The sequence below is a fragment of the Protomyctophum parallelum genome (assembly GCF_964188405.1).
Source record: "Protomyctophum parallelum genome assembly, chromosome: 1".
NCBI lineage: Eukaryota > Metazoa > Chordata > Actinopteri > Myctophiformes > Myctophidae > Protomyctophum > Protomyctophum parallelum.
Window position 1 is genome coordinate 60,227,432 of NC_139697.1, and position 26,306 is coordinate 60,253,737.

Genomic DNA, 26,306 nt, shown 5'->3' on the forward strand with positions numbered 1-26,306 from the left:
ATTTCAGTCATCTCCTGCTCCACTTCCCATGCCGTCTAAGAACACCAGGGGGCGCACCTTCATTGTAGTGTGTCTGAGGGAATACCAAAGGCCCTTCCAGGTCCCCCACACCACCCCATTATCCAACTCGCCCTTGTACTCTCCACCGCGGTAGAACTTCCCGTTGAGGTTTGCAGCATGACATCTGTAGGTAGGGTCACATTGTACACGCAGTGAGCATTAGGCATTCATAAATAACAACTGCTGCACAGTATCTGATTGACAGCAAAGAATTCCAAGATACATATAATTCCCAAAAGGTGCACAGCAGGATAGAAAAATCACATTCCAATTGGTCAATTACATAAAAGAAATTACAAAATGAACACCCGTGCAAACAGTTCCATCAGACAACACTGCCATCAGGGTTTTGTACAAATTGATCATTGCCAATGGGCTTGATTCTAAGTATCTCACCTGTTATACCACCAGCCAGCCTTATTCTCCTGGGCACAGCTGCCTTGGATGTAGCGGTCATTATCCTGTTAATTATCATACAACATTATAGTCAACAAAACAACAAGGTCCATCATCAACTACATCGTTGCTGGTTCCACAGTGCCACTCGGTGCCAGGGGATATTCCTCACTCACTAACCTGGTCCCTGGTGCTGAACTGCATGCCACTGAGGCCCCCAGACCACTGGTCCACCATGCCCGCTCCTCCCGCCAGAGCATCTCCTGCTCGGCCACTGTATTGCCCAGACCGGAGACGGTATTTATCCTGGATGGAAGGGTTACAAAAGCAAACAGTGGTGGAGATTGAAACTTTGGAGGCCGTGAGACAGCTGTCATCTAAAAGGAAATGACACTTATATAATTAAAAGTCATTACTACAGCTATGTAAGTGGATATTGTGCACATTTTAAACGCTACGCTGAATACATACAATATTGAAATTTATTTCAGAAATTCTTTACTAAATGCAATGCATATTTGCAATGCACACCTTCCTTTCATTTTCTCATATTTTTATCTGACTCATCCATCATACAATAATAACAAAACAGCAGGTTAATAAGGTTAATAAATTCAACAAATTAAGGACCTCTCTTCAAAAAGGCATCACATTTTCAAATAACTTTCTACTTCAAACAATTATTGTGTCTTACCTCCTCATTAGAGATCCTGAAGTCCTCATAAAAAGCATGATTTCTCTCACCATTCCAGTCCATCAGTTCGATCTTCACAAGGTTCTTACCTTCAACAAAAGCAAACAGAATGCCAGACAGACCGTACATTCTCCAACCTGTATTGTTGGTGCACTTCAACACCAGTTCCACTCACCATTCAAGAGGATTGAGAAGTAAGTTTATATTACAAAGAAAACAAGGACAATCTGAAGAAAAAATGCCAAGAAGAAAGGAACCTTCAGTTAGCAGAGTGTGAATATGTTCGTTCCCCAGCCAGAACTCATCGTTCCACTGTTTGTAATCACCAAATCCATCTCTGTAGTCCACCCAGTCCCTAAAATTAGAAGAAAGAGTTATGTATACAAAAAATATATATATATATCTGTAATCTGTATTCAAACTTAGGCCAGCAGGCGAGGTGTTGTCTATCAGAGGCAGACATGGGACCTCACTTTGCTGTGTTGAGAGCGAGAAGTGATGGAGTGACTGATGTACCTGTTGAAGTCCACTCTACCATGGCGTCGTCTCTGAAACACAGTCCAACCTCCGCCATCCTCCATGTCACAGTAAACCAAAAACGGCTCATGGTTCACTCTGGGCCTGATCCGGTAGAAACCACTCTGTGGTCTCACTCGGTCGTACAGCTCAGAACAATCTAGAAAGATTTGATTTTAAAAATATAGATTGAAAAACCATACACAAATAATCCAGATTATAGGACTACCCCTACAGTGTCTTGTGCGCCGCCTTACACCTTATGATTTAACTTAGATTTCTTTTACTGTTTTGACATTTTGAAAATAGCCGATCTACATCGACACATGTGAGGTTGCAAAAGAGCCCTATTGTGCATATTGAAAGAGAGTTGAAATGTCACTCTGACATTCTCACCTTTGTCATAGACAACTATGTTTCCTGCAGGTGGAAGGGTCACCAGCCCAGCTTTGTCATCACCAGTGACATTGCTGGTGGGGCCAGAGTCTTGGCTTGAGTCCGAGTCCGGGTCATTGCCAAGCCGAAGGGGGAGGAAGTATTTGTGTGTTTGCAGATGTTCAATCTGCCATGACCCAATCAGGAGTTTGTTTTCCAGTTTATGAATGCTGCGTTTAATATCTGCAAGGTCACAGTCCTAGAATTAAAAAAATATATATAATATATGGTTATATTATTATAACAGATGAACTGTTTATCAGTTAGTCCATGGGTTTTCAACAGGCGGTCCGTGGAGGTATTGCATGTGGTCCCTGACCATGCATTTAGTAATGTAGGATTTGTTGATTTGCTTTAAATGTTCTTTCCGTTGAGAAAAGAAACCGTGTTTCTAGAAAACTAGAAATCTAGTTGAGAAACCGTGAACTGAATGACCTGGTGACCTATGATCCATGGAGTCATTTACTGACAAGTTGGAGTTCAAGAAATTCAACAGAAAAAGGGAGTTAAAATCTCAAGAAGGGGTGTGCACCGGATTGTCTGGTTGAGTCATTATTATTAGGACATTTTACCAGTAGTCAACAGTTGAGAAACAGTGGGATGTATACACATGGGATGCATAGCAACTTAAGTGTTAACTTACAAAAGCACTAATCTTAGCCCATATCCCCACCCAACACAATAGTGGTCCCCATGTTGATTCTAAGTCAGGGTGGTGGTCCCTGGTTCACAATCAGTTGAAAACCCCTGAGTTAGTCTATCAACTTTAATTTAAGACACAATGATGATAAACTATACTTTACATTTTACGAACAGGATAACGCAAAATAAAAATAAGTCCACAGTCTCCACATACCGAGGGCTGTAGGGGTGTAGAGGCAGTTGAGCACACAAGGGCAAGCAGAAACAGCACTGACATGACGGTTACGAATTAGTCTCTTGCACAACATCAGTCTGAAAATTACGAAGAATATATTTAAAAGTATGTTTATGAATCAAATAAAAACATTGACAATTGTATTAGTATTGAAAGGAGAAAAAGGCAAATACATTCTCACGCAGGCTGCCTACCTTCATTCCATAAGTCTTCTTTCCATTTTCTCCAGGTGTTTCTGTCACAGTGTGTTCTTATTTTCAGTATTATTTATAGGTTGGGCAGGTTCTGCATGGTCCACATTAAACCCAGTCAATTTACCTCATCACACGCTGTACTCAGATCAGTTTTTAGGAGCTCATACCATACCAGGCTTGATGATTGTGGGAGGGGTAACATGATCCCAGATCTGCCCATGGACACTTGTGTCTCATGTGTGCAGAGGTGTTTAACACACACACACACACACACACACACACACACACACACACTCCAAGTCTCCATTCCTTTCATACCAGGATGAGTAGGCTATTGTGCAAAGGAAACACAATAGAAATGGTCTTATCTTTCATAGTATAGACTATATAGTTTACACTGTTGTGCAGTGCACTAGTCTGTGATATGGACTTATGGAGGCAACCCCCATCATAGCAATAGGGAATGCAATGCAGATGTTATTGAAACCAGATGTGGTCACGATGAGAGTAGCATATAGGCTGGTGGAATATTTACATTGCCTAGCCTACTCCAGATATTTTTTGCCGAGACACTAGAAAGTTAGAAACAATGCGTTCTGGTTCTGTGTGCAACAGAACTTGATGTGAAAGTGGTAAAAACCCACCGAACGTCTGTGGGTGGGCGAGTGAATCACAGTTGTGAGAGGAAAAGGCAGAGCTTTTTATTGAGCTTCAGGAAGTTAGAGAAACCGCTACGTTTGCAGATTGAGAAGAGAATGGATGGAACGGTGGTCAACCTTTGAACCGCGTTCCTCTGAAGTCACAAGACAATTCCCTCGTAGAATCATATTCACGGATGTCAATAACTGCGACGGTACGAGGCGGAGTGGGAATTCAGTTGTTTTGGAAGCTTATTTTGGCTTCCATCGGGATAAACAAAGTTTAAGGTACCCGTCCCAGATCACAGATGAGCCTAAACCCGAATGGTTTGTACTGGTGAATCTCCCTCGACTTAAAGTTACTTACTCATCTTTCTTTTTGTTTGTAGTGTGTAAGCGCTTGTCCTGCTTTGTTAACCCGCTTGTAGACGTGCAGCCAGATCTCTTTCTTGTTTGTCGTAAACAGCGCGTCATATCTGATTATAATTAACGACACCTGCAATGCAAACATGATCTCATACCTGAGAGCAAATCGCGCGTGTGTGTGTGTGTTGCTATAGTAATGTTGATGAATTGGATTTATTTAAACTCTCTAGTAGACTAGTATACACACTTTACAGTCGACAATAGGCTACTTTCTATATTCATGTTATTTTATCAGTTTTTGATTATTGCAATCGTATTTCTATTTAAATGTAGCATGCAATCTGTCAGTGGGATGCTTGCACTTGCACGAGTATGACATACTCTTTTGAAATACACTCTGAAGTGTGTGTGTGTGTGTGTGTGTGTGTGTGTGTGCGTGTGCGTGTGCGCGTGTCTCAGCGTACGTGAACTTCATGTGTCTTATGAAAGTCAGAGCAATGAGCAATCACTTGTTCTCCTTTCACAGGTTCTTATTATTGAATCCGGAGAAGCCTTTGAGACCACAGTGAGGAGATAGAGGAACAATTAACACACAGAAACCATGTCCTCTGTCCATTTCAGTCCTGGGTCGGATTCCACCGATGTTAATGGGTATGTATGTAGGCTACAAAGAACAAATATTACCAGCACATGGTCAACCTTTACTCTGTGTCTGGGTTTATATGAGTAATAAATTTAGAATGTTGTTTTCCCAGTATCATAAAATAAGTGCATCTGTCAGTCACATTCCAAAGCATGAATGTACTGTATCGGGTGCACTGTTTTACCTTCCATTTCCTTATCCCGATGCACATACATTCATACAAAGTCACAACTTGTCTAATAAGAAACTGTAATAATAATATAGGCAGATATTTTACAAAGACTTGTCTTCACTCCCAGAGTTACATTTTATGGATCTAACAATCTACGTGTCTATATCTACTGTATCCATCAATCTAGCATCTGATTTACTTTATTTTTTCGACATTAGCATAAAAAAGATTGATAAGATGGATGACGCTACAGTGGAGATTGATGATGGGAAGGATAAGAGTGTGGAACCAGACACACTGTACCAGTAAGTTAATTCATTCTAAACTGGAGAGCTCAAGTTTCTGCTCAATATTTGTTCTACTACTACAGAATACCTACTCACTTTTTTATTCCCATAATTACTGTATGTCTGTCTGTCTGTGTCTCTGTCTGTCTCTATCCCCCTGCCTGTAGTAACATCCGGAAGAAGATAGCACCTTTTGTTATGTCCTTCGGATTTCGGTGAGTGATAAAAGAAAAAGTGTGTGTGTGTGTGTGTGTGTGTGTGTGTGTGTGTGTGTGTGTGTGTGTGTGTGTGTGTGTGTGCACACGCACGCACACTCTTCATATATATCATAGTATCATATATATCATAGTCTTGGGTAAATGTTGTCGACATTGCTGATGCTAATTATCCTAATGTTGATAGGGCTGACCTGTGTGTATTTTCATTCATTCGTGCAGTATATTTGGTTTGGTACTGATCATAGTGGACATCGTGCTGGTGATTGTAGACCTGTCAGTGCCAGACAGCAGAAACACATTAGAGCCTGTGTCCCTCGTCATCTCATTCTTCTTCTTTAGCGACGTGCTCCTACGTATCTTTGTCGAAGGGTGAGTAGAGTAGAAATTATTTTATTTGTATTCAAATACTATTTTATAATATGTGTCCACACTAATGTTCATGATAAAATACCACAATTTTTTCTACTCAGCCTGTGTCTCATAGGAGGGTTGTGGGCAGTTCAGAAACCCGTCCACCAGTGACATCATCGTTAGGCAGATTTTCTTTTCTTAGAGAGAGAGAGAGAGAGAGATGAATGGATGAAGTTGATGGGCTGTAAACATTACCAGATGAGCCTGTGTCAGCAACAAGACAGCTTCTAATGCTGATTAGCTTTTAAACAGGAAGTTATGCACAGGAAGTTGGACAGGAAATGGACATTGTTGCTTTTTTCCCTCCGAAACCACAGTATATCTTTGTCTATGTCTATTGTCTACCCTTTAGACTTTAGAGAAACTTTATTATAATGTTTTGTGCTTTTTATTTTTTGAACTAGAAGGCACCGCTTCTAGTTCAAAACAATGCATGTTGGAAAGGCATGCCCCACCCAGTTATTATGTCTGTCCCTTTTATGCCCATATATGGAGTTCTTTGTCAGGCATATATGGAGTCTATTCAGATGTCAGAACCCTATTGTGATGTCAGAACAGGCCAGCTCCATATATATATTAGGGTTAGGTTTTAGGTTTTAATTCAGGTGTTTAATTCAGTGAGGTTTCGAATTTGGGCCCTGGGCAGAGGCTTTTCTGGACAACCGTGGGTCAGACCGACTCAAGGCCGGCCACTGCACTCCCTGTGGTGGTGTGCAAAGCGTGTGTCACTTTGAGCTTCTTGTCTTTTGTATGAGAATGTCTATCGAAATAAATATTATTAATATTGTGTTTCAGGTTTAAAGTGTACTTCAAGTCCACGCTGAACATCATGGATGCCTGCATTGTGGTCATCACTATGGTGGTCACTATGATCTACACGTTGTTTGACATGTCGAGTGCCAGTCACATTCCCAGGTAAAGACAGTTACATGTTGAGTGCCAGTCACATTCCCAGGCAAAGACAGTTACATGTTGAGTGCCAGTCACATTCCCAGGTAAAGACAGTTAAATGTCGAGTGACAGTCACATTCCCAGGTAAAGACAGTTACATGTTGAGTGCCAGTCACATTCCCAGGCAAAGACAGTTACATGTCGAGTGCCAGTCACATTCCCAGGCAAAGACAGTTACATGTCGGACACAAACGGAATTCACGCCTGCAGGACGGGTATCTGGGAGATGGTGCTACTTGGTGGTCAAAGATCAAGGTTGGATGAGCCACAAGGCTCAACTACAGTATGCATGGCTCTAGGTTGCGTTTGTTTGGAATAGAGAGTATATACTCCATAAAGGTTCAAGGTTGGACTTTATTGTTACATCTTGTGTACAGCTACATAAGAGTAAAACTTATTTTCGTTTGGCTAACATTTTCCTTTGCCCGGTTTCACTCTGGTTCTTATCAGTACTTCGTTCGTTCATGTATCTGATTGTTCGGAGAAAAAAGAAAAAAGCTTTTTTGCAGTATATTTCCAGTGGCTTTGATACTGCAAGCTGGTCAAGCATTATTTACTAGCAATTGAAAGTGAAGTGTATAATCACTGATAATAAAGTTTTGAGATAGAAAAGAATGTACCGGTATCTCCTAATGGTAACATTCATTCTGCACTCCCCAGGGTGGTGTCGTTCCTGCGTTTTCTGAGGATCCTCATCTTGGTGAGGCTCTTCAGACTGGCTTCTCAGAAGAAAGAAATTGAGAAGGTCACCAGGAGGATGGTGAGGTCATTGCCATGGAAACATAAGCTATTGTGAATACACAGTAAAGTAAAAAATAAAAAGGAAAGGAATAGATATACGACGTCATATGTTCAGTAAATCCACTTTGGACAAAAGTGAATGTGTATTTTCTCCATTTGCTTCCTAACTATCTTTATTTGGGGACCAACACGTTGAGAACCAGTGGATTATTGAGCTTTTGTTTCCTGACAGGTGTCTGAGAATAAGCGGCGCTATCAGAAGGACGGCTTTGATCTGGACCTTACCTACGTCACAGGTCATATACTACATGCACCGTTTTGATAGACAAAGCAAAACAAAAACTATATATTGATAATGATTATTGATGTATTTAAATAGTGCTGTCTTTGTTTTCTCTCCAGACCGTGTCATCGCTATGTCTTTCCCGTCTTCAGGGAAGCAGTCTTTCTATAGGAATCCCATCGCGGTAAGAGGTTATTCAAATGCTTGCTCTTTAGTGTGTAAATGTAATTTGTTAAGAACTGAAGAGAACTCCATAGCTGCTCTTGCGGTCAAAAATCTGGATGAATGTTAGGACATTGTGAATGTTAGGACATTGTCACAGGTACTGTACATACGGATACAAAGACATCAGCATAGGGGTTTAAATCTTCCCTTTCTCCCGCTAGGAGGTGGCCAGGTTCCTAGATGCTAAACACCAGGACCACTATAAAGTTTACAACCTCTGCAGTAAGTTTGCAATCCTCTCAAACCCTGAAGAGTTTCCTGAATGCTTTGTGCTAAAGTATACATAGTATGTATGTGCTTGATTTACTGAATGAACATCAACATGCCCAAGGGCAGCAATGGGAATTAACCAATTCCTTTTTGGTTAATCTGGCATGTTTACATCATAAATGTTGTGTGTTGTACCTGGCTGCTAAATGTTAAACATTTTATCATTAAAGGAATTGGTATCTTTGGTCATCCTTTACTTTTAAAATCACGCTGCGGTGATAAGCGGTTCACCACTCACACGAAGACACCTCTGTTTTTCTAACCACCGTTTCAGTTGTCACCTTATCACCTAAAACTGGAGTATGAATTTAGTGTTAATGTATCCATTTATAAGTGTACAAAATGAATGTGTACATTTTTTCTTTCCCAGGTGAGAAAGGCTACGACCCCAAGTTCTTCCACTACAGGGTGGAGAGAGTATTCATTGATGACCACAACGTCCCCTCCCTGGAGTGAGTAGCACTCTTGTGATGTGTCACTCCTATGACACCATTTCAAAGGTCTGGTTTGAAATCTTAATGTATCTATCTTGTGACTGGAGACCTGGCCTTGGATTACACACCCAGGTCTTCTCTCACTTGCCTCACACGTAATGTCCTTCTGTGCTCTCAATAAAAGAACTGAAAATGCACTCGAAGAGATGTTACACTCACACCAGCATGCTGTAGGGCTAAACGTTGACCTTGTGCTGTGACCTTTACCCCCGTGTGTGTGTGTGTGTGTGTGTGTGTGTGTGTGTGTGTGTGTGTGTGTGATAACCTGTCTCAGGGACATGCTGAAATACACAGAAAACGTGAGGAAATGGATGTCTGCCGATCCAACAAATATCATTGCCATTCACTGCAAAGGAGGAAAAGGTAAAAGATCAAAGCATCCCATAAACATTCATCATCCAGTGGTTTGAACCCTCAACACCAGAGACGGATCACTTTGAATAAAAAGTTCCTGTTGTGCATTTCAGTCTCATTCTGCCCTCTAGTGGCTAAATCCCTAATTGAGAATGCTGATGCTCTAACTTCTTACAGGACGCACAGGGACATTGATCTGCACATGGCTTATTGATAGTGATCAGTCTGAGAGTGCACAGGTAGGACTCATGATTAATTTACGCTCCATTAAATGTATGCTCCATTAAGGCATCAGGCCTTTTATTTTCTTTTTCTTTTGTGTTAACATATACAGTAGAGTAGACAGTAGTCCATATCCCCAATGAACAATGGAATGGTTAAAATTGTACGTTCAACTCTGTCTTTGTCACCCAGGACAGTCTTGATTATTTTGGAGAGAGAAGAACGGATAAGAGTCAGAGCTCAAAGTTTCAGGGAGTGGAGACACCCTCTCAGGTACGAGGAGAACGTTACTGTTTTATATTGATCGTGAAATGAAATCTTTCTTACAGCTAATTTGATGCATGTCTCTGAAACGGTCTGGATAGTGTAACCATGGTAATGTTGAATATTGAAACATTGTTCTCACCTCTTACACAGAAGGCCTTTAAATTGAGCAAGGGGCAGGAGTTTGTGCAACTTGCTGAGAGCAAGCTATTAAATATCTTAAATGCCTAATCAACCACCAGATGGGGATGTAATGTTGGTGTGTGTTGCTGTATGTGATTCTAACCACAGAGCAGGTATGTTGGCTACTATGAGATCATGAAGACAAAGTTCAACAGGCAGCTGCCTCCACCTCAGAACCTTAAGGTCAAGAGCATCCGCATACACTCCATAGCAGGTACTGTAATAATAAGAGCCACATCAATAATAATAATATTAATAATAATTTGTATTTGTGAAGCACTTTACATGTGCTACATGATTTATTTTAAAACATAAATGTGTGCGTCAAGTTTCATGCAATGGTCCATTGCAGGAAATGCCCTTTTTTCACTTTATATAATATTTCCGTTTGCTTTTGTTGTTGTTGCTCAGGTGTGGGCAGAGGTGACGGCAGTGATCTGAAGGTGAAGATAATAGTAAGGAAAGAGCTGGTGTTTCAGGGCGTGTGTGCCAAGCAAGATAACTGCACAGTAGGTCTCTCTGTCTCTCTCTCTCTCTCACACACACACACACACACACACACACACACTACCCTCAGGTGTGAATGTATTGATTGTTTTTTGTGTTTGTTTGTCAGGTGTTTCCTGATGTGGGCAGCAACGCTGTGGTGATCAGCCTTCAGAACGGGCCAGTTGTACAAGGAGACGTGAAAGTCATGTTTGAGTCAAGTGCAGTGAGTCCTTGCTTTTACTTTACAGTATAGAAAGGTATGTTCACCTTTACAGAAGACTGTAGATATAATGATATATATTGTTTTAATCACCCCCAGGGTTTACCGAAAGGTTATGAAGACTGTCCGTTCTACTTCTGGTTCAACACGTCCTTCATAGAAGACAACAAGTATGCTCACGCACAGACAAACTCCATCAAGCTTTACAGTTCCGCACCATCCTGATGTTATTTCCGTTACAGATCAAGCGAAGCTTTCACATTTTATTGATGATGGCAAACAGTGTTTATTGTTCTCCCTCCCTGCATGTTCTCTACAGGTTGTTCCTCTCCAGAGAAGAACTAGACAACCCCCACAAAGCCAAGACCTGGGACCTTTACAAGGAGGACTTTGGTGTCACAATGTTGTTCTCAGAACCTGAATAAACAATTGAGATGGTCAATCAAGAGGCGTATCTTCACAAGTTACCATGCCTTCACTCACTTCTGAGTTTCACAATAATGGATGACAGGGAATTGTTATTTTAAGGAAAACTCAAGAAAATGAAACACCAGTACTGCAGTCCAAAATGTATTAAAATGTTAGTTAAAAAGTTATAAATGCTCTGACGGCGAGGTGCAAAAAGAAACAGACTCATTCTCAGCTGTTTTAATGTGTTACATCTTTGAAGTGTAAATTTACTGACATAATTGGTGACACCTTTTGTATATACTGGGATATTCTGAAAACATCTGAATAGGAAATCAGAATCTCAACCATGGTGAAAGCATAATAATGAACATAGGGCTGTTTTCAGATTCATGCTGCTATTGATAAAACATACCTTTTTCCCTCATTAATTTCTTGAACTGCTCTGAAGCAACCACTACCAGGAGGACCATTGTGAATTAGGTGTAGTTTGACTCATTACATTGTACTGAGAATTAGAGAAAGTTTAACGTGAAGTTTAAAGTGGTGGCATAACTTCATTACTTGTATGTTTAAAATACAAATTAAAAGCTCTGTTTCCTACACATTCCAGCCATACACTAGGTTCTGATTTAGTAGTTGTTGGATATTGCACACTCAAGTTTTAATCTCCCCAACCTTTTTAAATCTCCACTACTAGCCAACTGACACCATGTTTCCACTAATATTCCTACAAAATGCTAAGCTTCTGATGGACTGTAGATGGCAATTTAAAATGGTCAGTTTAGACCTTGGGATGTGTGTTATCAAACCTAAATATAATCAACATACTCGACTCATGGGTACTAGCTAAACCTGTGATCAATTGTGTCGTGACAATGTACCACTAGAAATTACTAGCAGTATGAATAATGTGCTGCATCCTATTGTACATTTGTTTTGTATATGGTCTGTATTTCTATAGAAAAGGGACAATTTAGAGAAAGCCATGTCAACACTAATGACCCGGCATAGTGTGTTTATACTAACTAGACTTTAGAATTAAGTTCTATACGGTACATGCATTGTATTACAATATGAAAGAAATATTCACTCGATATCACACTGACTGAAGTATCGACCCAAATGTATTGTATTGCATGTGGTTTCATACAGAATTACATTGGAGCGCTCTTTTAAACAGCTTCCTTTTTTATTTTTGCATTTACACCAATTTACCAACATTATTTTCTGTAGAGATTAGATATATAAAATTTCATTCCATGTCACTTCAACCACTCAGGAAGCATCATGTCAAACTCATTGTACATTTATAATCTTCTAAACATCCACCTGATGCAAAGTTGAATTAAAGTGCATATCTGAAGGGGGCAACGTCTGTCAAATATCTCCATTGAGCTTTAAACAGCAAATTAAAAACAAACAAGAAAATACATTTGAAATACACTAAATGAATGAAATACATATGAAAATGTATTTTCATAAATATTTTACTCCCATGTGGCAATTTTGAGGTATGACGTGCTTTGCTGTATGAGGGGACTAACAATTTCCAAGCATGTAACTTCACCTGGGTTACAATGTAAAATGGTTTGAGGAGAGGACCGTTTAACACAAGCATCACAACGGACCTGTTCATTGGAAGGAAATGGCTTTTTCCCCCTTTGCTAAAAGCCAATAAATAGAAGTGGGCCTTCTGCATAAAGGTTATGGCTTTCAAGGTTGAATGTCATCACTTCCCTATCTGTGCCTTAATGTTTCAACACTGGGTAAGTAGTACAGGAAACCCTTGAGTACACATTGCAGTTGGCAGTGGGTCAGGAGGAGGACCCAATTATTGGGCCAATCCATACACTTGACATTTTAATGTACATCGTCCATTAAGCTACACCAATGCCCCAAGCAAAATGAGGAAAGTTCTCATGCCCATCTAATACAGAGACACCCAGAATCCATCCATTGATCACTAAACCTCTTACGACATTCATGAAAAGGCAGGGGAACGATATCACGTGATACTGTGTCATATCTCATGATCTACTTACATTCACTCCTATCACTTATTCTAAGGCTAAATAACATTGGAATTGCTTGAGATGTCTTAAAAAACATCCTCCTGACCTTTTAAATTACACGAGAACTTCACTTAGTATTGTAGAATATACTCAACATCCAACACCTGCTGTCTAACTCACTACTACTTTGGATCCAGGATTTTATCCAGGATACATCACTTTTGATCTTTGACATTTCAAAACATGGCTTGAAAAACCTAAGGCCACTTGACAAACAGGCTTCCACTGCAGTGTGATCAATAAAAAGAACAATCTTAGAAAAACATTACTGAGAAAAGCACAGTATGAGATCCAGTGCTGGGAGCCATTCTTTCTCTTCAACAACTAAGCAGACTCTTTAAACTGAATCATCTAGACAGGCTGGCTGAGTTTTCCAGTATAGAACACATTGGGATGAGTTATTTCAGATTGCAAAATCGCCCTTTAGCAAGTTCCTGAGGTGGAGTCTTGATGAAGCAAGAATCAGAATTGAGCTGCTAATGTTATGCTACTGGTTATTGGTTCTTACCCCAAAAAGAAATATGAACCTACAGATTAACACATCTATCATCAATTTCCCTGAATTCCCCTCCAGCAATCAATCAATACATGTTTATTTTTTGGCTTGTCTTTCAACAAAGTTTTCATATATTATTTATTCACATATTCCCGGCCAAATTTGAATTCCATCTGATCAACAGAGAGTCTTCCTGGCAAAACCATTCAACAGGTCGCACTGTTCCAGGTCCTCGTAACGCCCGCTTCGCAGGAAGCAGAGCGTCGCGGTCTTACATGTTTCTTTGCAGGGCTGTGACACGTGACCTTTGTGTCTCAGGAACCAGAACTTCTGGAAGGCCTTGTCATCGATGAGGAAAGTCTTAATGAGCCCATCCCAGTCAGAGGGTAATGCACTGGACAGGCCGTAGGCCTCGCTGGCTCTGTACAGCAGGTTCCATTTGGGGTCGGGGACCGGGAGGTGGGACAGCCCAACCCCGTGAGGCCCAGGCTTGTGGTTGGCCTCCGTCAGGTTGAGGATGTACGTTTCGTGGTCTAGCACCAGCCGAGAGCTGCCCTTGTAATTACCGTCCATGAGGTAGACGCGATAACCTAGAAAGTAAAAGTAAATGCAAACATCCTAATTATAGTTACTGAATATCTCATCATTCATTGACAAACGCACCCTCCCCCTACAATATTTGCTAGTAAGGATAGTATCCATTTTGAGGGTAGCAAAGCTCAGGAGGTTCCATGTTCTGGCTCCTCTTGGCTTAGTGATGAAGTGCCCTTGAGCCAAGACACTACACTGTTCAAGTGTTTCCCCAATTCCCACAGCTCCTAATATATTGCTAAAATAATTCATCAAAGCGTTCCCATAATTCCTTTGAGCAGTATAGTTAGGATGGGATAAATGCAGAAGTCAAATTCAAGGCATGTACAAATGTGTAATTGCCCTGCATCTGTAAGACAATTTACGAGAAAAAGGAAGCAAGGAAAAGATTCAGGTCCACCAAGGTCTCTTGCATATGAACAGGCAGTTAACGCTTTCAACTGATAATACACGTACATTTTTACAACACTGCAAGTTGTAAAAATAGAAACCGAAAGTAAAAAATGCCTCATTGTATTGTTTTATGCTGGATGTTCTGTAGACCAGTGTGTTTCTCAATGGGGGTACGTGTACGTACTAAAGTGGGTATGCCAGAGAAAGTGGACAGACTGTGAACCTAATGGTGCGTTCACACGGGCAGATCAAAAGGTGCAAAGACGCATTGTGAGTTGATTTGGAGCAGCTACATGCATCATTGCGTCTTTGCAACGTCATGTCGTTGGCTTCCATTGACAATGGTTGACTGCATCTGCCCGTGTGAATGGATATAACCAATTAGACCAGTTCAGTAGAACAATATTATGAACCAAAATGTTGTAGTCAGGTTTGAGGACCCCCTCTAAAACGAGATGATGCATCTCAAGGGGCTTATCCTTTAAATAAAAGCTACTTGGATTCATAAATCAGGGGTACAGAAACAACTAGAAAAAGTGCCCTTCTGGGCACAGGTCTCCACCAGGAGGATATAGGAGTGTGTCAGTGTGTGATGTTTGGCAAAATGTTTAGGAGTAATATAAACATGTTTTTGTGTTTGGTTTTTTTGCAACGATTTTCTTCATTTTGTTGAGGAAATGCAGAGACAGATCACTCATAGCATCTCTGAGGATAGAATTCTGGATGAGCATTTTGTACAAAAGAGCCACTCCTGAAAACTTTGGAAGGCAATCTTAGCCAATCAGTGTAGAATCTGTGAAATCCAACACTCGTCTTGATCACATGACTACAGAGATCATGTGTACCGATTTGCGTGAGATTTTGATGAAATCTGTGCGACTAACATAAACAATGTGTTTTGAAGAAATCGGCCTCATGGTGGCGCTATAACCGGCAGATGTGGAGGGATGCAGGGAAAATGTTTTTCCATGGCCTCTAGGGAGTGCGCATACATAAGTTGTATGCAGATTGATGCAGGTAAAAACAGGAGTTGCCCTGTTATAGCGCCACCATGAGGCTGATTTGGAACAAAATGAGTGGCATGTCGTCCACAGCCTAGTGGAAATGTGCGTGTATAATTTCACGGAAATTTCACACCGTTTGTGATTTGTGGCATTTTGTTCGAAACGGACCAATCATGTGAGCTTTGGAAGCCAATCTTATGGGAAATGGTGCAGATCAGTGTTGATCACATGACTATGGAGATAGTGTATACCGAATTGTGTGATGCATGGATAAAATGTGTACGAGTAATCTACAGAAATGCGATTTGCCTAAATCGGCCTCATGGTGGCGCTATAACAGGCCGTTGAGGAATATTTGGGGCAGAGGTTCGTCGTTGGCATGTGTGTGTGCAGTTTGGCATGGATCGGGCCAACGGTGCCGGAGATTAGCTGGTAACGGACGGACGGAAGAACGGACGGAAGAACGGACGGACGGACACACGCACACACACGGACGGAGTGCAAAACATACTCTCAAAAGCCGGTTTGAGAACCAAAGCTGTAAACAACCTTTCCAAGCCGCAAATCTATGGCTTCCTTGTTGTTTGTCACTGTGAACTCACTTTCACTTCACACCCACCCCCGCAAAACCCCTGATCTAGACCAGGTTTTCATTTCAAAGAGTGGTCCAAGGACACCCAGGGGTCCTTGATGGGGTAGTTACCTTTTACTATAACTCCACTCACCTGAAATTACAGTACAAAACATGTTCAATAAGTGACCTTTTTAAGCCCCTCCGACGTCTGACTTTCAGACATGACGTCATGTGGCAGGCTGTCAGCCAAGTCTATGTATTTTTTTTATTTTTATGATCAGTACTTTATTTTAGATTTTTTACAAACACATAAAACATAAAACCTACAATACAAACACAAGCAACAACAGCAGAGTACGTATTCATGGATAGACAATTAAGATAGATAAGATTTAAAAAAAAAAAAAAAAAGGAAAAAAGAAAAAAATCTAATTAAAATAAAATGTGAAAATAGTTTACATTATTTACACGACCAAACGCAGCATCATCAACCTTATCATAATGTGTAGTAATACAATAAACAATCAAGAGGGCATTGCCTGACCATGGATCACACCAAGGGACCTGCAACATGACTGAGGAACACGTCCCACTTCAGATCATATTTATCCAACTGATTATTCATCTTAAAGGATAACCTCTCCAAAGCAGCCACAGTACCGAGCTGAGTGAACCATACATGTGCTGGAGGTAAAACCTCAGACTTCCATTCCTTAACAATGATCTTCCTGCCCACCATTAATGTTTGAATCCAGACAGCTAGAGGTGCAGGGAGGTGTTTTAGTGGCGATGGATCACCCAGAATAAAGAGAGCCGGTGTATAAGGAATATCCTGGTTTGTGATTTGCATTATATTCTCATGAATAGCACACCATAGCGTCTGTACCCTAGGGCACTCCCATAATACATGAATAAGTGTACCGAGGTCCTCATCACACCTCCAGCAAACCGGACTATCTCTGAGCTTAGCCTTGAACAATCTTCTCGGAGTCCAGTAGACTCTATTCATTATTTTAAATTGAACTAATCTGGTTCTAAGTTCACGGGACATCTTATTTGAGTTCCGTAGAATCATCTTCCATTCACCATCAGTAAAGGATTGATTTAAATCAACCTCCCAAACACTCTTTACGCTTGAGGGCTGACCTTGGTGTGCTATCATAATTGAATAATATGTTGACGCCTCATGCCCAGTTCAAAATATTGCTAACACTGTTTTCAAAAGGTCAAACTCTGTCGGCATATTGGGGTGAGCTCTTACATTTGTCAATAGTAAATGCCGAATTTGAAGATATTTCCAGAAGTGATTACGTGGAAGACCATATTGATCAGCAAGTTCTGTGAAACTTTTAAATGTATCTCATTATACAAATCCTTCAGAGCCAGAATACCTCTTTCTACCCATAGATTCCAAATGAATGGTCTTCTATCAATAAGGAGTTTGGGATTCAGCCAAATACTGGAAGATGGGTTAAGGTATAAGTTAAATTTGAAAAAAAAGCGACATTCTCTTCCACACCCAACGTAAGTGGAGAAAAATGGGATGGTCACTAACAACCTCAGGTAGTTGAGCAGTGGTAAAATATACCAAAGGTAGGCTATCAGAGAAGTGGTTCTCTATCTGAGACCACGGTGGGGCTCGTTCAGGAGGGAGAGACCAGTGAGCTAGATGTCTCAGGCTGAAAGCATAACGGTAGAGCAGAATATTTGGGATTCCCAGACCTCCCTGGTCCACCGGCCACTGCAGCTTCTTCAATCCAAGCCTAGGGCGTTTGTTATTCCATAAAAATGTATTACATAATTTATCAAATTGTTTGAAGTATTTCAGCGGGATATTAATTGGAAGGGCTTGTAAGAGATAATTAAATTTAAAGGATATTAGCTTTTCCCCACAAAGATATATAAAGAGGGTTCCATCTCTCTATATCATTTTTAAACTTATCCAAAAGAGGAACCATATTCACATCAATGATGTCTTTAATAAGGGAGGGAAATATTATGAAGTCTATGGATTTTTTATATTTGTCTTATTCATGCCTCCCCTGTCAATAATAAATGACTATTCTAAACTGTGTTATTGTGTCTCACCAACACCTGTAACTTCTTCAGTATATCTGGGCCATGAGTAATGTGATGTCTTCAGTATATCTGGGCCATGAGTCATGTGATGTCTATACAGTATATCTGGGTCATGAGTCATGCTCTCACCTGGGTTGAGGTTGATATAGGTGGTGACACTGGGAGCGATGAAGGCCACGCCCACTGGCCGAGTCATCGTTGCCTCGTCGTAAAACATCTGGAACTCATCCAGGTGTGTATGGCCGAAGAACTGTCCAGTGATTGTGCTCTCATATCTGGAGCGTAGAAATGTACACAAATCACCAAGAGTTGTTTGTTGGAACATGTAAACCTTGAATTTTAATCACTTATAGAGCTCGATAGTGTTGTGTCAACAGTGAAAACATCACATGATGCAGCTTTCAAATATTACCCAAGGTCAGCTGTTGGGGAACTGACATTTGGAAAAGATCAACCACCCCCAAGGCAAGTAAAAAAAACAACATGAATTGACTAAAAATGCTGAGTGCTGATGATAATCTCAGGGCTGAAATATTTTCCACTATGTACATAAATCTAGTTTTGCATCCAAACATCCTGCCTTTTTTGTCAGTGTGCAAGCTTTGCTACTGGAATTATGCTAGCTTTTCTTGCATGTGGCTCAATCTTTTGTAGCTCATGGGTCAAGAGTGCAGACCTTTCTAGATTATTAGAAGAACTAAAGGCATACATGGACATTTGACCAAAAGCACAGAGGAAGTTGACTTTGGGGAAGTGAACCAAATACGTCTTGACAGGAAGTCATATACTATTTGTAAACAGTCTGCATCAGTTTGTACCAGTTCAAACGAGATGTTTAAAAAAAATCTAAAAGTACCTAAAGTCAAATCCCAGTAAGCCATTGGTGATTGTTAATAAATAAGTTTTACTCTTATGTACCTGTACACAAGATGTAACAATAAAGTACAACCTAGAACTAGCTATGTCTAACATTTTGATGTCCTTGATGTATAGAAACAGCAGCAGTAGTAGTGCTGCTCAATAGCCTCAACAACAGTTAAAGCAAAAGCCATTAGCTTGGCTGGGTTGTGCGTTGTGCTCTGCGAGGACAGATGTGTGAAGACATCATGTACAGTACATTCATGATCTCATCATAGAACAATAGATATTCACTGTACAGTGTACATGGTCCTGTTTTAAAATATTGGTTAACTTATGCTGCAAGGAAAATCATCTTGGATAAATGAGAAACCACTGACAAAGAAACATTCTTGGCAAAATAAATAATTTTATACCACTGAGCTTTGTAGCCACTTTATTACATCCAGTCATCCACCTGCATATTTGTTGAACGTGTGTAGTGTGCATTTCTGTTCAAGTCTGAGTTGTGTCCACTTGTAACATGCCTGGGCTGTATTTGTTCTTAGTTCTGTAAAAAATATATATATATTGGAAGAAAAGAAAGTAAACTAGCTACCTGTTGATAATATGATAGTAGTTCCAGCTCCAGCTGCCCAGACAGAGCCCAGGAGGGATGTGACCAATGATGTGCACCTAAGCCAGGGGGAAGAAAAAAGGTTAAAATAATTTTGTTCTCGTTCACTAAAAAGATTTGTTCCAACGATTCGTTCACCACTTCTGGCTCCTCGCGTAGTTTATGACAAGAGTCTCTCAGCCAGTCAAAATGTTGCATTTTGCCACAGACTGACTGAGCCTCTGAAAATGAACGACTCGAGGAACGATAACGTTTGAGGAAGTCCAAACTCGTTTCCGTTCACACAAAAGACAGAATAATTTTGAACTAATTACCTGGCTGATGCCAGCTACAGTACAGTGGATGGCCTTCTAGTGTCATCAGTTGTGAGCTCATTATAATTACACATGAAATCAAATTAGGAAAAGAGTAAGTTCATTGGTTGATGAGGTTGTGAGTACAAATGTAAGAAGTTGCAAACGTCAAATCTGTGGTTTAGTTTACAGGTTAGTTACAGAAATGGGGAACAGCTGAATGTCCTTATTGACTCATGTTGAAACCAGAACTATACTGTAGCGGTTTGCCATCAAAATACACAAATCAAACCCCCACAAACTGCATGCAAGATACAGCAACCGAGCATACCTGGTTAAAATCAAAGTGAAAGCCAGAATCTTAAACAATAGGTCTAGCAAAATGTACTTCCTATAATGTAACAACTATTTGCCTCCCCTCTTTGTACAACATTATTCCTTCTCACCTTTTCTCCTTTGTCCTCACTGGCCTGGAGGATGTGGACAAGCCACTGCAGCTGGTTTGCAGGATCGGTTGAGTTCACCATCAGCCAGAAATTCTCACGAGCACAAAAATTCATGTTGAGGGACACCACTCTGAGGCCAGGCTGGACCACGGTGGTATAAAAACCCCCATATCTGGAATTAACACAAACAGTAGCTAAAGTTAATATTTAAAGTGTAAATAAAGAAGTGGAGAACTAACGTTAAGGTCTCCACCACAGATTAAATTAACTCAATTTAAAAGTGTAATTAATATTTATTAACATGAATGATCTTAAAGACAGAGTTTTACTTTATTATCCGTTGTTTTACTCAGATGTATGTACGTACTGTAACGTACGTACATTGTTTATTTTGACTGAAGTGTAGACTTTGTGCACCCATTCGAATGAGGAAATTACATGCGCAGAGAACGCCTAACTCTATGGACCAGAGCTAAATGCAACCTAGTTCCAAAATAACCCTTTCAATTTCATCCATATTAGATTATTCACCGGAGAGTCTTCAGGGCCTCCTGTGGTAGCCATGGGGCCCATTCCTTGGCCATGGTGTCATACAGCCAGGATGTGGATCTGTTGCCATGGATAAATGGTGGAGGGAAGCTGTTCACTGGAGTACTCTCATGGTTCCCTATGGCAGGGTACACTGTTACATTGGGTCCCAGGTGCCTGGAATTGAGAGGAGTGGGTTAGCAAGTGTGGTTTACATCAGTGATTCTCTAACCTTTCAAGGATATGATATCCATTATACCACAGACCCGCATTTGATATTTTTTATCCCCGAGACCCCAATATACAAAACCCTCATTGCAAATAGAATAAATTGATTTGCTCCACTTGTACACTATTGGAGTTACAGATCCGTAAGGGTCCATTTGATTCCTGGTTGATCAATTACAAGTTACCCATGGCTTACACATGTGACCCAATTGAGGTCAAAAACAGGTCAAACTTTGTTGTGCTATTTGAGGTTAAACTGAGTCAACTGCTCCATCATAGAAATCCAATTATAGTTGTCAATAATCAACGGCAGTCAATTTAGACTGGTTAAGACTGACAAAGATATATACTATCAATAAAAGGTAGAAAAAGCCCAAAACATATCTGACAGATAGATATGGATATTAATTTGATCAGAAATTCACCTGATATTGTCCATCCATACATACATTTTTATGTAGAGTTATTTCATAGTTTAATATTTTCTGTAAAGTTACATCACAGAGTCCTGCAAGCCTATGCATGAATTGAAAGAACTAATAAAAAAGCACAGTGTTTAACAGTGAACAAGTTCTTACTTGTGAATAAGCCTGGAGATGGTTGTGAGCTCAGAAAGCTGTTGTTGTCTGGTCTGAGACCAAACGTTGTGTGCTGGAATATCACCGGTCCAGTAGACCCAGTCCCAGGGCCCAGTTCTGGCAGCATTTTCCAGAAGGTTCTCCACGGTCCATAGAGGAAGGTCACACTTACTGTATGTCCCCCAGTACCCAGCCTCTCTACGATACCATCTAGGGGACCCTGACTCATTACGGCAACACAGAGGGTCCTTACAGTCTGCACTGCTGCCCACTGCATACTCCTGCCAATGGAAATGACCAGATCATTTGTTTCATTAAAGCATGTAATCCGTGATAAACTGTGACTACTAGCACTCGGTTTACACTTGAACATTTTGGATGGAACGACTAAATGGCTTATACTAATTTAGTTGCATTGGTTGCAGGAATGAATTCAGAAATGGTCACAATTTGTTCAAAAATTAATTCAGGAGAGATGCACCAAACGCACATTTCCTAAAGGTTCAGTTACATAACATTGATTCCTTTCCACACATTAGATCCAGACAGTATGCCATTTTGGACACAATTCAGGCATTTATGACGCTCTTAATCCAGTGGTTTACAGTACTTCAAGTGATATACAGTAATCTAGACAAGTAAGACGCGCAAACGCGGGAAGCGAACGCAGCTCGTAAATTGCAATAACAACAATTAGAATAAATTATGTACTTTTTTTTGCTAATGCTATGTCTAGTTGTCTACATAATAATAATATGCTATTTAAATTGCATAATAAGTGAACACACACACACACACACACACACACACACACACACCTTGTCCCAGTGGACATCAGTAAGGAACAGGACCCTGCTCTGAGGCGACCCAGGTTTGGGTGGAGTCGGAGGGGTAACGGGAGGCTTCGGGACCTTAGGCAAGGTGATGTTCCAGGGGGCGTAGATGTCAAATTTGCCACAGGATGGTCCCACAAGCAAAGCACATGCTTCAGAGGGCCACAGCAACGACTCCTGCAGGGCTCGGATAAAGTCTTCCCTAAACAGCTCCGTTATCTCGCGGCACACTCGCTCATCAGCAAAGTGAAGACGAATACATGCTTCACATATGGCGTGAATCACACGCTCTTCATTTGTATCAGTCTAGCAAAGGCAAGAGAAAAGGTGATTGTAGGGAGACATAAAGAGAAAGAAATTATTTGGGCAAAACATGCAAAGTAGGTTATAGCCTACTTTGATTAACTGAAATTTTGATTTCACAGTATGCAGAATGGGTACATTTCAAACGAAAGCACAAGTCAATAGGCATACAATACTGATGATGTTTCATTTACTGATAAATTATGGTCAAATAAAATAGTCAAGATCAGTTATCTCAGAAGCCAACTGTAATTTTTTTCTCCAATGATACGTTATTAGATTATTACAAATAATACAATTGAGTTATCAACCTTACTGATAAGGTTGAACAGTCTTTTCATTTGATTTGGAAACATTACAATATGTTCCGTCTGTGGTGAGCGAATGTAACCACTACTCGAGTACACAAACGTAACATAGCCGTGGAATGTTAAAAGTGCTGCGGCTGATAGAAAAATGTCAAAGGTTATCATTTGTGGTGCATAAATTGACATTTCCTCTAACTTTTAAATTTCTGCCAAGTTGAGTAGGCCTTTCTTTCAGGAGTTAAGACAGGTCCCAGAATTTACAAAACAACTTTGATCTTTGTGTCATTTGGCCTACACTATGAATATTAAATAATTGTATTAGACTCAGTGCATCTAGTATAAATTAACATGACAATTGTTTTACGTGAGATATAGGGAGGATAAGCGTAACTACTTATAGATTACATAACAAACATAATGATACTTACCAGGAGAGCGATATCAACAATAGTAAAAACAGCTTCGCAAACACGACAAGTGATGTTCCTCCAGTTGAACCCGACCGTGAGGCGGCTGACCTGCTCCATGAACACCACCCCACCTGAACTTGAACCAGGGCCACCCTGCAGGTCCTGCTGAACCGGGTGACAGGTCCCAGACAGAATCAACATTAAAACGAGGGCAGCGCTTAATGTCATCATGGTGCTGCTAAGTGCAGGGGGGGTCGAACAGAGCCTCATTCTTCCACGGCGACCTGCAGAGGAAAGAGCAAGATATCAGGAAGGAAACTAACCTACAGAGTTGAGCTTGTAGCATCTCTCTGCTGTTTTTGAGGCATTTAGATATATTCTGCTGAGTGCTGACTGCTGCTGTTGCTGTTACACAACCAATAACTTTGTCGTACCTCCTCCAAGTTGGATTCCTGTTGGCGTTGAAGAGACTCGTGGAAGTGTGCCGTCGTTCGCTCTTGTTCGACGGGGTGAGGTGATAGTGCAGGAACAGGACCTCCTCTGGGTCGTTTGTTGTGGTCGTGTTGCTGCTGTGCACAGTGTTTATGTAGACAAGAGTGTGTGCTCACTGCTGTGGAAGGAACCTGCTGTCCTGTGGAAGGAACCTATCAGCTGACGTATCACGTGATGACTCACGTCACACAAAGAAATAAGACTTTGCAGTCCGGGGTCTGAGAGTTGTCTGACCATTTACAAGACCTGATGACAATCAATCAATCAATTATCACCTATTCAATTAATTCAAACAAGCGCTCACGTATACAGTATAACATGCCATCTCGGCCCTTCGTGCCTCGTGGGCATTTTTGATAAAAGAATGTATACCCCGACCAGGGAGGTGTTTATGTTTTTTATATTCATTCATTTGTACACATTTAAATATACTTGATTGAATGGATATTGTATATTATATAATATCAGCCAATATATATTGGCTGAATTTGGCACCATAGCACTGAATGTCTGAATCTAAGGAGAAATATGATGGGTTTGTCTATGAAAATATCTGTCTCGTCTTGTGCAAAAACACCAACAACTAGAAAATTCGCAATTTAAAAAAATTGCAGAGTGTGGTTGCCGCAGTGGCTTACATATGCCCCTCCCACTAGTATTGCCAGCCAATTACAATTTCAAGTCACGCCTTAGATCATGCGTAAGTAATTCGGAGGGGATTTAACCCCCGAAATTCATGTTTTTGCGACAAACGGTTACATTTCTCGCATTTGCGGCGCCCCCTATGGATGAAAATGGAATTGCTTTTAGAACTTGGTTGATTGAACCACCCCGGACATGTGATTGAAATGTGATTTATGGCATTTTTTGTGATATAAGCCCCTCCTACTAACTTCGGAAGAGGATTACGGCCGAACGATACGCACTTTCAAAATTCTGCAGTTCAGTTTTAATTGGATGGGTCCAGAGATCACGTGTGCCGATTTCTGTGAGATTTGGACAAAATCTGTAGGAGGAAAAGCAAAAAGTGTGTTTTGGACAAAATTCAAAATGGCGGAAAATCTATCATGGCGGAAATGGGCGTGGCCTATATGGGGAGATGCGTCATGACCCAAGGAATCCAGGGAAAAAATATTTTTTATTTTACGACCTACGGTTCAAGAGTTATAAGCCAAAAGGTAAAGTGGGCTGTTATAGCGCCACCATGAGGCCGACCGATAAAATGTTAGGGTTAAATAATTTTAGGGATAATGTTGAATTATCCCTAAAAGCTTTGTAACTATAGTGATTACAGTCTCCGAGGAACAAATACTTGAATGTGAATTTTTGCCTTTTCCCATTCATGTCAATGGGGAAATTTAAAAATCACTTTCACCTAGAAACTACATTCACGCTTTGTTATTCAGCTTACTGTGGAGACACATGCTGGAACTTTTTAGTATTGAGTTTGTGCTTGAAATGTACTGTAATTCGACAATCAATCAATCCATCACTGACCTTGAGCAGTATAAATGACCTTCATAAGATTCGTAAATGACCTTCACCAGTATATATGACCTTCACCAGTATATATGACCTTGACCAGTATAAATGACCTTGACCAGTATAAATGACCTTGACCAGTATGCGGTCCGTGACCATGGACTATAGCCTTTCTCTTTTCCGCGATTTTCACCTTTTTTTTTTCAAATCCTCCGAAATCGAAAAAAAACGACATACTATTGTATGACCTCCGAGACCATGGATTAATGACCTTGACATGTATAAATGACCTTCACCAGTATAAATGACCTTGATCAGTATAAATGACCTTCACCAGTATAAATGACCGTGATCAGTATAAATGACCTTGACCAGTATAAATGACCTTGACCAGTATAAATTACCTTGACCAGTATGCAGTCCGACACCATGGACTATAGCCCTTCACTTTTCCGCGATTTTCACCTTTTTTAAAATCCTCAACAATGATGAAGAATCGCGCACTATAGCGCGCCGCTCAATGACCTCTGAGACCATGGACCAATGAACCATGTAAATACAACACATTGAGCAGGGCACTGCAGGGAGTTGAACCCCGTTCAATGAACCATGTAAATACAACACATTGAGCAGGGCACTGCAGGGAGTTGAACCCCGTTCAATGAACCATGTAAATACAACACATTGAGCAGGGCACTGCAGGGAGTT

At 40.6% G+C, this 26,306-nt stretch overlaps 3 protein-coding genes across 5 annotated transcripts; 1 reads left to right on the plus strand and 2 right to left on the minus strand.

The window, feature by feature from the left end:
* Positions 1-3,296, minus strand: fgl1b (fibrinogen like 1B). Its single transcript, XM_083785657.1, has 9 exons — positions 3,173-3,296; positions 2,958-3,055; positions 2,063-2,300; positions 1,667-1,826; positions 1,408-1,505; positions 1,151-1,239; positions 637-762; positions 457-521; positions 1-184 (listed from the first exon to the last, which is right to left on the minus strand). The coding sequence occupies exons 2-9, from the start codon at positions 3,018-3,020 to the stop codon at positions 4-6; spliced, it is 1,020 nt and encodes a 339-aa protein (XP_083641783.1). The 5' UTR covers positions 3,021-3,055; positions 3,173-3,296; the 3' UTR covers positions 1-3.
* A 545-nt stretch (positions 3,297-3,841) lies between these two features.
* On the plus strand, positions 3,842-11,107 carry tpte (transmembrane phosphatase with tensin homology). Of its 3 annotated transcripts, none has more exons than XM_083768205.1 (19): positions 3,842-4,137; positions 4,703-4,827; positions 5,210-5,296; positions 5,446-5,493; positions 5,716-5,865; positions 6,703-6,822; positions 7,519-7,618; positions 7,832-7,895; positions 8,002-8,066; positions 8,269-8,329; positions 8,748-8,829; positions 9,146-9,234; positions 9,403-9,464; positions 9,640-9,720; positions 10,003-10,108; positions 10,306-10,403; positions 10,511-10,606; positions 10,703-10,773; positions 10,923-11,107. In XM_083768205.1, exons 2-19 carry the CDS (start codon positions 4,778-4,780, stop codon positions 11,026-11,028), a joined length of 1,536 nt encoding a protein of 511 aa, XP_083624331.1. In that variant the 5' UTR covers positions 3,842-4,137; positions 4,703-4,777; the 3' UTR covers positions 11,029-11,107. The 3 variants fall into 3 exon arrangements, with proteins under 3 accessions (XP_083624331.1, XP_083624333.1, XP_083624332.1); XM_083768207.1 differs by having other exon boundaries at positions 3,842-4,098; XM_083768206.1 differs by having other exon boundaries at positions 3,842-4,025.
* Positions 11,108-11,267: 160 nt separating this feature from the next.
* On the minus strand, positions 11,268-24,211 carry smpd1 (sphingomyelin phosphodiesterase 1). Its single transcript, XM_083768192.1, has 9 exons — positions 24,059-24,211; positions 23,643-23,908; positions 22,589-22,909; positions 21,771-22,051; positions 20,968-21,141; positions 20,437-20,608; positions 19,680-19,756; positions 18,353-18,498; positions 11,268-14,172 (listed from the first exon to the last, which is right to left on the minus strand). The coding sequence occupies exons 2-9, from the start codon at positions 23,892-23,894 to the stop codon at positions 13,760-13,762; spliced, it is 1,836 nt and encodes a 611-aa protein (XP_083624318.1). The 5' UTR covers positions 23,895-23,908; positions 24,059-24,211; the 3' UTR covers positions 11,268-13,759.
* Positions 24,212-26,306: the final 2,095 nt, after the last annotated feature.

Coding starts and splice junctions, on each gene's coding strand:
- fgl1b (XM_083785657.1), bottom strand. CDS start 3,020: ATGTCAGTGCTGTTTCTGCTTGCCCTTGTGTGCTCAACTGCCTCTACA. Junction 1,506..1,666: donor GGTAGAGTGGACTTCAACAG/GTACATCAGTCA, acceptor TTCTAATTTTAG/GGACTGGGTGGACTACAGAG. Junction 763..1,150: donor TCAGGATCTCTAATGAGGAG/GTAAGACACAAT, acceptor CCTTCCATCCAG/GATAAATACCGTCTCCGGTC.
- smpd1 (XM_083768192.1), bottom strand. CDS start 23,894: ATGAGGCTCTGTTCGACCCCCCCTGCACTTAGCAGCACCATGATGACA. Junction 22,910..23,642: donor TTGTTGATATCGCTCTCCTG/GTAAGTATCATT, acceptor TGCCTTTGCTAG/ACTGATACAAATGAAGAGCG. Junction 22,052..22,588: donor CTGATGTCCACTGGGACAAG/GTGTGTGTGTGT, acceptor TTCCATTGGCAG/GAGTATGCAGTGGGCAGCAG.
- tpte (XM_083768205.1), top strand. CDS start 4,778: ATGTCCTCTGTCCATTTCAGTCCTGGGTCGGATTCCACCGATGTTAAT. Junction 5,866..6,702: donor CTACGTATCTTTGTCGAAGG/GTGAGTAGAGTA, acceptor ATTGTGTTTCAG/GTTTAAAGTGTACTTCAAGT. Junction 10,774..10,922: donor TCCTTCATAGAAGACAACAA/GTATGCTCACGC, acceptor TGTTCTCTACAG/GTTGTTCCTCTCCAGAGAAG.